Source organism: Euleptes europaea, chromosome 2 (genome assembly GCF_029931775.1).
Source record: "Euleptes europaea isolate rEulEur1 chromosome 2, rEulEur1.hap1, whole genome shotgun sequence".
Classification (NCBI taxonomy): domain Eukaryota; kingdom Metazoa; phylum Chordata; class Lepidosauria; order Squamata; family Sphaerodactylidae; genus Euleptes; species Euleptes europaea.
Window position 1 is genome coordinate 115,378,709 of NC_079313.1, and position 11,701 is coordinate 115,390,409.

General features: G+C 46.0%; 1 protein-coding gene across 1 annotated transcript; it reads left to right on the forward strand.

Moving 5' to 3' along the window:
* Positions 1–8,740: 8,740 nt before the first annotated feature.
* On the forward strand, positions 8,741–11,153 carry FITM2 (fat storage inducing transmembrane protein 2). The gene is made up of 2 exons (XM_056845249.1): positions 8,741–8,928; positions 10,538–11,153. The coding sequence occupies exons 1-2, from the start codon at positions 8,756–8,758 to the stop codon at positions 11,151–11,153; spliced, it is 789 nt and encodes a 262-aa protein (XP_056701227.1). The 5' UTR covers positions 8,741–8,755.
* The last annotated feature ends 548 nt before the right edge of the window (positions 11,154–11,701 follow it).

The following is an 11,701-nucleotide window of genomic DNA, read 5'->3' on the forward strand; positions in this document are numbered from 1 at the left end:
CCCCAAACAACGCTTCGCTCAGATGGAGAAAATCTACTGGTGATCCCCGGCCCAAAAAGCATCTGACTGTCTTCAACCAGGGCCAGGGCCTTTTTGGCTCAGGACCAGGCCTGGTGGAACACTATGCCAATTTGATTCAAGCCTTGCAGGACTTAAAGCAATTCTACAGGGCCTGTGAAACTGAGCTGTTCCACCAGGCATACGGTTGAAGACAGTGACAGTTTCACATCTGGCTGCCCTCCCCTCCTTCTCCTCACCCCGCCTCTGCTATACCCCTGCAAACTGGCATGAGTGTTATTGCTGATTGCGGTATTATTATTACGGATATACTGTTGCTGTTATAGTTGAAGGCGCCTGGTTTTATTGTTGTAAATGATATGTAATTTACCGAATGATTTTAGACTGTTTTAAAAGGTGGTGAGCCACTCTGAGCCTGGCTTCGGCCAGGAAAGGGCAGCCTATAAATCGAACAAATAAAATAAAATAAATACAATAAATATTAGTTTGAATAGATAAAGGAGGCTATGTATAATTTTGTTCTTAGCACACAGAGAGAGCATATGGGCTTTGCTGTACACAATAGCCTTTGTGCGCTCTGCTAACACCAGAGTTTGCACCCAAAATCTAACATATGAACAGTTAGTGGTACCTGCAGAAGGACCTGCTCAGATGAATGAAGCTGTCATGGTGGAGCATAGCGGGTAGGGTTGACAACCTCCAGGTGGTGCCTGGAGATCTCCTGCTATTACACCTGATCTCCAGCTGACAGAGATCAATCCACCTGGAGAAAATGGCTGCTTTGGCACTTGGACTCTTTGGCATTGAAGTCCCTCCCCTCTCCAAACCCCACCCTCCGCAGCCTCTGCCCCAAAAATCTCCAGGTATTTCCCAACCTGGTGCTGGCAACCCTAATAGGGGGTGAGGCAGTCCTGCAGGTATGAGGGATCAAGGCTATGAAGGGTTTTGTATATGATCGCCAATACCTTGAAATGAACCCTAGGGTTGCCAGCTCCAGGCTGGGAAACTCCTAGAGAGTTGGGGATGGAGCCTGGGGAGAACAGGGACCTCAGAGGGGCACAATGCCTTAGATTCCGACCTCCAAAATATCAGTTTTCTCCAGGGGAATGGATCTCTGTAGTCTGGAGATCTCTGTAGTCTGGAGATCTCTGTAGTCTGGAGATGAGCTCAGGTCCCACTCGGAGGTCCAGAATGCAGCTGCTGTAGTGATTAAGAGCGGTGGTTTGGAGCGGTGGACTCTGATCTGGAGAACTGGGTTTGATTCCCCACTCCTCCACATGAGTGGCGGAGGCTAATCTGGTGAACTGGATTTGTTTCTCCACTCCTACACATGAAGCCAGCTGGGTGACCTTGGGCTAGTCACAGCTCTCTCAGAGCCCTCTCAGCCTCACCTACCTCACAGGGTGTCTGTTGTGGGGAGGGAAAGGGAAGATGATTGTAAGCTGGTTTGACTCTGCTTTAAGTGGTAGAGAAAGTTGGCATATAAAAAACAATTCTTTTTCTCCTCTTCCTCCTCCTCTTCCTCCTCTGCTTAAAGACTGCCAGTGAGGGGGAGATCACCACCTTCCTAGGTAGTTGACTCCACTGTCGAACAACTCTTAACAGTAAAAAATTCCCCCTAATATCCAGTGTTAGTTCCAACTCTCTGTTTCTTGACAATTTTAGCACTGTGCTACTCTGGCACCCACCAGAAAAAAGAAACCCTGGTAGACTACAGTGGGTCATCCTGAAAGCAAGAATTAGAAGCAATTCTAATTTGTTAAATAGCACTTGGAATGTATCCTTTGTCCCCAGCTGGAAAGATTCCTAGTCTGTCTTCATACACATTGTTAAAAATACTGAATGATAGTTCCCCCTCCACACACAAAGCTTTTTCTTACAGCTGGCAACTCTTAAGATAGATCCTCCTTTGGTAAACAAATCAATTGTTACAGCTGAACAAATGTTGCCTCAGTTCATCAAACTGAATACAATAGTATAGTGCAGATGTTGGATCCTGCTGTGGAGAGGCTACCTCGAGGACAAAGGGAGATGACTGGCAGTTCTAAAACTTAAAAGTAATATAGATGCAGAAAACATTCAAAAGAATCCACAATTTTAGTAGTCTGCAGAGGATATTTTCTCATTGCTGTATTCAAAAATTGTGCACAAGGTTCTTATTTGGACAACTGTCTATAAAACTCCTATACTCATGCAAGGATCACTGCTCCCCGTGCACACCATTTGATGTTGCTGAAGATTCCTCATTGTCTCCTGTAATAGAAGGAGTTGGTTTTTATATGCCGACTTTCTCTACCACTTAAGGGAGACTCAAACCGGCTAACCATCACCTTCCCTTCCCCTCCCCACAACAGACACCCTGTGAGGTGGATGAGGCTGAGAGAGCGTGACTTGCCCAAGGTCACCCAGCTGGCTTCGTGTGTTGGAGTGGGGAAACAAATCCAGTTCACCAGATCAGCCTCCGCTGCTCATGTGGAGGAGTGGGGAATCAAACCCGGTTCTCCAGATCAGAGTCCACCGCTCCAAACCACTGCTCTTAACCACCTCACCACACTGGCTCTCATAATGTTTGTTTAAACTGCAATATATGTTTGGGGAAGGCAATGGCAAACCACCTCTGCTGCTCACACGCCCTGAAAGCCCCTTGCTGGGGCTGCCATCATTTGGCTGCGAATTGATGGCACTTTACACAAAGACACAGTCTGCAATAGACTGTCCTGCACCAACTCCTGAACTCTGCAAGTCAGTAACCTGACCACTGGAGGAGGTCATTTGGAGGTTGGGGCTGGGTTGTCACCAACACGCAGATGATACTCAGCTACATCTTGACCTTCCAGCAGATTGCAGCTGTGGAAATCGTCAACCAGTGACTGAAGACAGCTTTGAGATGGACTACGGCTGAAAGTTAATGCTGACAAAACGAAGGTGCTACTGGTGGGCAGAAGGATTGACTCAGGAACTGATGTGTCTCCTGCCTTGCCTATGCAAAAAGAAGTTGCCACTGTAGTACATGCCCTGGTAACATCTAGATTAGACTGCAATATACTGTATGTGGGGCTGCCCCTGAAGACTGTCCAAAAAGCTTCAGGTGGTACAGAATGCTGCTGCCAGAACGTTGACTGGAGTGGATCACAGGGACTGTATCAGTCCAGTATTGTTCCATCTACCTTGACTCCCAATTAGTTTCCAGGCCCAATTCAAGATCTTCGTATTCAATCAATCATTCCTTTATTGGCACAAAAAGGCACAATACGAAAGGAATGGAAATATTAAAAGGTGCCCTTTAAAAATAGTTAGTAGACAGTTACATCGAATAACAATGTTTGCTGATACTACCATCTAATTAACTGTTTGACGGGCTTTTAAAACGAACTTTAAAAACTGTGCCACCGTCTCCAATATTTGAGGTGAACAGTTGGTCAATAAATAGGTGACATTAAAAGGATCTGGGACATTCTGTCTGTCAATCAACAGGGGGCTTAATAGTTCATTGCGAGATTCTATATAGAAACTGCAATAAAATAAGATATGAGCAACTTGTTTCAATACAATTGTTGTCACAGGGGAAAAGCCTGGCAGACAGAGGGGTTTTCCGAAATCTGCCTTCAAGTAGCGCAGATGGCAAAACATTAAATCTAGCCAGAGAAATAACTCTGTGTTGAGAGGGAAGATCCTCATATTGATCTTTAAAGCCCTATATAGCTGGAGTCCAACATCACTTAAGGACCACCTATACCAGTGGTGGCGAACCTATGGCACGCGTGCCAGAGGGGGCACTCAGAGCACTCTCTGTGGGCACGCGCGCTGTCGCCCCAGCACAGAGTTCGCCTGAGTTCGTTACTAGAAAGCCAGAGGGACGCAGGGCCGGGCTGCTCCCCTGCCCATCTCCACGCGCGCCCGAGGGCATTTCTCACATCACCCGCCCCTCTGCCCAGCAGCCCAAGGGGAGCGCTTCCTCCCTCCCGTCACATGTTGCAGGGCGGCTCACATGCGGCGTAAGGGTGCGGTGCTGACGGCAGCCTGTTGAGTCTGTGGCGAAGGTGATTCCCGTGGTGGGGTTGGAGAGGAGCTAGGTTGGAGGAGAGCATAGATCACAGAGTGGCATAGCTGGAGGGGAGCAGTGCGCTCGGGCCACAGCGCGGGCTTTGCGGCGCCTCCCACCTTTCAGTGAAATCTCCTACTAAAAGAGGAACACCCAATTTCCCAGCATGTAATTAACCTGTGGAACTCCTTGCCACAGGATGTGGTGATGGCATCTAGCCTAGATGCCTTTAAGAGGGGATTGGACAAATTTCTGGAGGAGAAGTCTATCGTGGGTTACTAGCCCGGATGGTTATGTGCTACCTCCTTATTATAGATGTGGGCCACTGTGAGATACAGGAGCTGGACTAGATAGGTCCAACACATGTACAGCGGAGGTGAATCAAAGGTAGGAAATGCACTCAGATGCCTTTTCCAGAGCAGGCCAAAAGGTCTGCAAATTCAAAAGTAACAGCAAAAATCACATTAATTGTTCAAAAGCATGCCAAATGCAAACTTTTACCTTTCAATAAAAAATTGTTTGTATCATTGAAAGCTGTTATTGTGTTTTTCTTTTAAGACAAAAGATGTTAATGTATGAGTTGTTTTTTCTAAACAAAAACCTCAGTATATTGTCGAAGGCTTTCACGGTCAGAGTTCATTGGTTCTTGTAGGTTATCCGGGCTGTGTGACCGTGGTCTTGGTATTTTCTTTCCTGACTTTTGCCAGCAGCTGTGGCAGGCATCTTCAGAGGAGTAACACTGAAGGACAGTGTCTCTCAGTGTCAAGTGTATAGGAAGAGTAATATAGTCAGAAAGGGGTTGGGTTTGAGCTGAATCATTGTCCTGCAAAAAGTATCAAAGGTAATGTGCTAAGTATCAAGATAATGTGCTAATGAGGGTGTGGTATGTTAATATGGAACCATTGTGAAATGAAGTGAAGGAACTGGCTCTTTTTCTTACCCCATTCACCTGTGTTCACTGACCAATTATGTGTGTGGAACAAGTAAGACAAAGTGATTTTCTTCTTTCAATAATTTCATAAAATGCAGTATGTTTTAAAATCCAAAGTAACAATACTGAGAGGGAATGCTGGCTTATACTTTGCTAGTAATATTCTTCCTAACCATCTCCAAGGAACATACTTTGAAAGTGTTTTCATTCCTTCTGCTTTTAATAAGCCATGGTAGTGCACTTGGGATCTTGTAAACCATGCCATGACATTGCTCTTACCCAGAAACAGTATGTAACATTCCAGATGCACAAGCTCTCAATAGGAAAGGAATGGGCCTATTATCTACACAAAAGCAGTTTACTTGCTGCCTTTACATCATGGTCTCATGAAATGGTTCCCTGTGCTCATGCAATTTAAAGGAGTATTTAAAAAATCAATGAAACAACCTAATTGTAGAGACACTGCTCCGTAGGGTATATGGAAGCTAGCTAAAAATAAAAGGAATAAAATGTGGCTGAGTAGAATTGCTTATCCTGGCATATAGTTTTGCTACGCTTGAACCACTAAGGTAAAAAAATAAAATAAAACCCAGCCCCCTCACCTACAACTAAACTTGCGCCTGCAATAGCCCAGCGCAGAGTGTAGAAAAAGCTTTTTACAGTCATGTGCTGCCACTTGGTGGAAATCAGCATGTATGCACATATTGATGTCCACCATGCTCCTGTTTTGTTTTTTGTTATTCTCTCTCTATGGCTTTTCTAGCTTAACACCTTAACATTCTGGAAACTGGGTATATTTCAATGCACCACTGATTTATGCAGGGGCCTTTGCTTTCAGTGAGATTATGAATCATGGAGTTGGAAGGGACCACCAGGGTCATCTAGTCCAACCCCCTGCACAATGCAGGAAATTCACAACTACCCCCCCCCCAGTGAGAATTCTATGAGGATACTTTCCATGTGGACTTGAAGGCCCACAACTAGGGTTGCCAACATCCAGGTACTGAAAGCTGGGTCCCAAACTGTTATAACCACAACAGAACATTTCCTTACAATGGGTAGGCGTGTTAGTCTGTCTGAAGCAGTAGGAAAGAGCAAGAGTCCAGGAGCACCTTAAATACTTAACAAAATTTCTGCCAGGATAAGCGCTTTTGTGAGCCACAGCTCACTTCGTCAGATATCCTTAAGTAGAGAGGAGTGAATTAGACCCACAGTGGCAATGTAAACGTCCAAAGCAAGTAAATGACATTAGCAGCCGTGATTGGATTAGGTGTGATATGCAAAGAGATAATTCACAGTGGGTAGCCGTGTTAGTCTGTCTGCAGTAGTAGAAAAGGGCAAGAGTCCAGTAGCACCTTAAAGACTAACAAAAATATTTTCTGGTAGGGTATGAGCTTTCGTGAGCCACAGCTCACTTCTTCAGATACAGCTAGAATCAGCTGTATCTGAAGAAGTGAGCTGTGGCTCACAAAAGCTCATACCCTACCAGAAAATATTTTTGTTAGTCTTTAAGGTGCTACTGGACTCTTGCCCTTTTCTACTAATGCAAAGAGATAGTAGGCGTGGAGAAATTAGCATTGGTAATGAGAAGGGAATCCCAGACCCCTATTAAGTCCAGGAGAATGCATAGTCTTGAGCTTCAGGTTTGGAAATACCTGGAGATTTTGGGTGAGGAGCCTGGGAAGGCCAGGGTTTGGGGAGAGGAAGGACCTCAGCAGGGTACAATGCCATAGAGTCCATCCTCCAAAGCAGCCATTTTCTCCAGGGGACCTGATATCTATTGCCTGGAGATCAGCTGTAATAGCAGGAGATCTCCAGGTATCACCTAGAGGTTGGCAACCCTACTGATTAGTCAACTTTTCAATTATCAATAACATCAATCTGTATATTTAACAATATGCAAATAGCCTTTCTTATTGGTTCTTGTAGGTTATCCGGGCTGTGTAACCGTGGTCTTGGTATTTTCTTTCCTGACGTTTCGCCAGCAGCTGTGGCAGGCATCTTCAGAGGAGTAACACTGAAGGACAGTGTCTCTCAGTGTCAAGAGTGTAGGAAGAGTAATACATAGTCAGAAAGGGGTTGGGTTTGAGCTGAATCATTGTCCTGCAAAAAGTATCCAAGGTAATGTGCTAATGAGGGTGTGGTATGTTAATATGGAACCATTGTATCCTGAAGTGATCTGTTAATGTGTGAAATCCAAAGCTAATCTGCATGGCTATTGTTGACTGTAGTCTTTGTTAGTCTGGTGGTTTTCAAGACAGGAAGCCAAGCCTTATTCATTCTTAAACTCTCTTCTTTTCTGTTAAAGTTGTGCTGATGTTTATGAATTTCAATGGCTTCCCTGTGAAATCTGACAAAATAGTTGGTAGAATTGTCCAGTCTTTCAGTGTCTTGGAATAAGACCCTGTGTCCTGTTTGTGTCAGTCCATGTTCAGCCACTGCTGATTTCTCAGGTTGGCCAAGCCTGCAGTATCTTTCATGTTCTTTTATCCTTGTTTGTATGCTGCGTTTCTTATGTTGGCTCTTTCTGATCACTTGATTGGAATTTAGAAATAATTGACTGCATAATTATGGAAGTTTGCAGACTCCTATCCTAGAATGCAAGCTTAGTGGCAGGACAATCAGTTACAAAGTTCTAGTGCTATAATCGGTCATGGATGGTTATATTATATGTTTCCAACAGGTATTGCCTTTAACATATATGCTTCCAATATGCATTGTCTATATCACTGGTTCCAAGCCATAATAAATTAATATTTTCAATTAAAAGTTCTCTATTATAAAATATATATATTCAAATATTATTCTAAGTTTAATGTTTAACTAACAGTTATGATTAAAGTTTATTTTCAAATTCTCAGAATTTTTTTTTGAACCTTGGGGTCCCTGCACCGAACAAAAAAGTCCTAGTGGTCCCTGGTCAAAAAAAGGTTGGGAACCACTGGTCTATATGATAACATACCTAAAGTTTATGAGCCAAATCTATTATTGGTTACACTGCAAATACTCAATGTACCTTGCATTCAACACAAAAACGTTTACAAGACAAAACTATCAATCTAGACACAGAAAACAATTTCTACCTTACTATAGCGCCTTACCATAACAGCAAAATCCATTACAAAATAGTTTGATCCAGAAGACTTTGACAACAACACAGTTGCATTTAAAATACACACATTTTTCCCCTTAGAGCTTTTATTACTCAGTGCTCTAGAAACCTTAAAGGTCATCTTATTGCACAGCTGTTGGTGGAGGAAGGGAGTTTCACTTTTGGTATTCAACAAGGCAAAACACAACCCGAGAAGAAACGGCGACTGCTTTCCAATCTCAAAAGAGCAAGCTACCCTCGCCTTCACTGGAAAAGACAATCATGCCAGGATAAGTTGAAGGCAGCAGGAAAAGAGAGAGACTGACGCGGCTTTCAAAGACAGGACCTTTTGGAGGACGCTGATTGGACGCCGCGAGTCGGAAGCGACTTAACGGCGCTTAACCGCCGCCTTCAAGGGCAAAGTCGGTACTGCTCTGCGCACGCGCGCCAAGCAGACCGCGACTGACTCAGCAAGCGGGCCCCCTCCCGCCGCGCTAACGGCAACATACAAGCGCTTCCTAAAGCGCATGCGCCGTGGGAGGCGGACTGGCGCGCTTAACGAGTATGGCGGTTAGAGGCGGCGTCGAGTGACGTAGTACGGAGGCCGGGAGTTCCACCGCGGGCCGTCCCCGGCTCGTCCTGCCGCCGCAGAGCGCTGCCGCCGCCTCCGAGGATGGATCGCGTAGACCGTTGGGCCCGCTCCGCGCGCTCCTGCCTGGTGCGGAGCTCGGTGCGGAGGGCCATGCCCTGGGGGCTGCTGGGCCTCACGCTGGGCGGCTCCCTGGTGAAGGAGTGGGCGCCGCTGCCCGAATCCTACCTGAGCAACAAGCGCAACCTGCTCAACGTGTGAGGGATTTAGGGGAGGGGGCGTGGCTGGGGGAGGGGGAGGGGCTCGCTCAGGCTCTGAGGGTCGGCCGGACAAGTTGCTTGACAGTCGCGTAGGTGGGGGGGGAAGGGATCTGAAGGACTCACAGCAGAGAAGGTTCTTGGGGGGGGCAGGGGGGGAGAAGTGCTGCTGAAGAGGACGGGCTTACTTTCAGGAAAGGGGGTTACAGAAGATGAGAAGGGGAGCATTTGTTACTGGCGTTTGGATTGGGCGGAATTTTAAGCGGAGGGTGTTTTTCTCCTGCAAATGGGGGTGAGGGTTTTGCAAGAAGGATCGGGCCATTCGTTTCTTTTGAAAATCTATTCCCCATCGTGGCCCAGGCGAGCCTGATCTCGTCAGATCTCAGAAGCTAAGCAGGGTCAGCCCTGGTTAGTATTTGGATGGGAGACCACCAAGGAAGACCAGGGTTGCTGTGCAGAGGAAGGCACTGGCAAACCACCTCTTGTTAGTCTCTTGCCATGAAAACCCCGAAAAGGGGTCGCCATAAGTCGGCTGCTGCTTGACGGCACTTTACGCACACAGGCACATGAAATACCGTGCAGTAAAGTAACTGTCAAAGATAGGACATTTTGAAGGACTTCCATTCACAGTGTCGCCATGAGTCGACTTGACGGCTCTTAACACGCACACAAAGTAACTGGCCTGTCCGTTCAACCCGAGCTGTCAAAATTCAAGCCAAAACAAGTAACTTCTTGAAGGAGTGGCAGGATTCTTAGTACAGCATGGTGTAGTGGTTAAGAGTGGCGGATTCTAATCTGGTGAACCGGGTTGGTTTCCCCCCTACTCCACATGAAGCCAGCTGGGTGACCTTGGCCTAGTCACAGTTCTTTCTGAACCCTCTCAGCCTCACCTACCTTACAAGGTGTCTGTTGTGGGGAGAGGAAGGGAAAGATACCGTAAGCCAGTTTAATTATACTTAAAAGGTAGAGAAAATCGGCATATAAAATCCAACTTTCTTTTTTGTCCATAGTTATATTCTGCCTTTTTTCTATTACAGAGAGCAATGCTATATGTATATGAGCTTTCTCAAACTGGATTAGCATCAGCAAAGATGCTGTATTGTGTGTTTTCTGGCTGTAGCCTGAGACTGTCCATACCCTGAGTTGTGGATCTGAAACATTGAACAAAGAAACTTTAAACCAGTGTTACTTGGGATGGTCAGAGCATCAACCCCTTATGATCCACTGTATTTTTTTTCTTTATTATTTTTACTTAATCTAGCCAGAAGTTTACCCTCTGAATTAGATCCTCCTCCAGTTCCTTTCAACGAATCTGATTTTTACAGAACGTTGAAATTAACATATGTTGGATTTTCTGGGCAGCTTTCAGCTCCCGCAGTTGTAACCTTGTACTCGCTGCTGTTAAGCATTGCAAAGGCACTTAGGTCAGTACCAGATTCTAGATTCTGATGGCTTCCATAGGTATCTGATCTGGCACAAGGTTCAACCCAAAGGTCTATAGAAATGGGTGTGAATGGTATAAAATAATCTCTGATGTCCACATCTCTGACACTGGCTTTCATGGTTCCAGTGGAGCTTAGAGTATTTCTGTTTGATTTCTCTCTGGCAGGTATTTTGTGAAAATCGCCTGGGCCTGGACGTTATGGCTGCTGCTGCCTTTCATCGGCATCACTAACTACCACGTCACCCGGAACGCACTGGTGGTGTTGCGACGCCTTACTGCTCTGCTGGTCGGCACCGTGGTATGGTATGCGTGCACGAGGGTGTTCCTGCACATTGAGGACCTCACGGGCAGCTGCTACAAATCGCCAGCTCTTGATGCACTGCACCGGCAGCATCCCAGCAAACTGCAGTGCCAACAAGCTGGCGGCTTCTGGCACGGTTTTGACATTTCCGGGCATTCCTTCCTCCTCTCGTACTGCGCCCTGATGATCGTGGAAGAGATGGCCGTGATGCACAGCTTGAAAACCTCCAGGAACCCCCGGCTGCACATGGTGGTCAGCTGCCTGTTCCTGGCTTTGAGTTGCTTGACCGTGATCTGGTTGTTCATGTTTTTGACCACTGCTATATATTTCCATGACTTCTCCCAAAAGCTTTTTGGCACCTCGGTGGGCCTCATGGCATGGTATGGAACATACAGGGTCTGGTACCTGACGCCCTTCTCTCCTGGACTTCCTCCGCAAAGTGTTACCTTGAGCTCTCAAAAGCCCAAACGTAGCCTATAAAACCAGTTTCATGTGAGTTAGACTTTGTTTGAAGGGTTATTATTATTTGGTACAAAGTTTTTTAAAATGAAGTGTATTGAAAGGAAGGGGCAGAAGACCAAATATTTTTGTATTCTGGCTAGAGGTTGTGGTCTAGTTCCAGATAGAGAGGGTGGTGCTATTGGAATCCTAGTTACAAGGGGGCTGCTTCAGCTTTTTGGTGAACCAGTTCAATAGAAACACTAATGCTTCGGCAGTGGAGTTCCAAAATGTTTTTTGGGGGGAAGCTGGTAAGGTCAGCTAGAGGTTCATTGGCTAACTTCATAAGCCAAAGACAAATTGAAATGTGCTACAGGAAGGTAGCTGTTCAGCTGAAGGTATTGGCCAAGGAGACTCCTTGGATTGAATTCTGCCAGCTTTCCATTGATGGAAGTGGCTTGTTCCCTGTTTTCCCCCCTTCCTCCAGCAACCCCTTTTGACTCCCAAAAAGGCTGTGCTAGGTGTTGGGGTTCTCATAGGGATAAAAGGCCATATAGCATGAAGGGGGGGGATAAGGGGAGATGGTCCCT

Bases quoted from the DNA above. Each gene is read 5' to 3' on its own strand.
- FITM2 (XM_056845249.1), top strand. From the start codon at position 8,756: ATGGATCGCGTAGACCGTTGGGCCCGCTCCGCGCGCTCCTGCCTGGTG. The intron at 8,929-10,537 runs GTGAGGGATTTA...TCTCTCTGGCAG, and splicing joins AAGCGCAACCTGCTCAACGT to GTATTTTGTGAAAATCGCCT.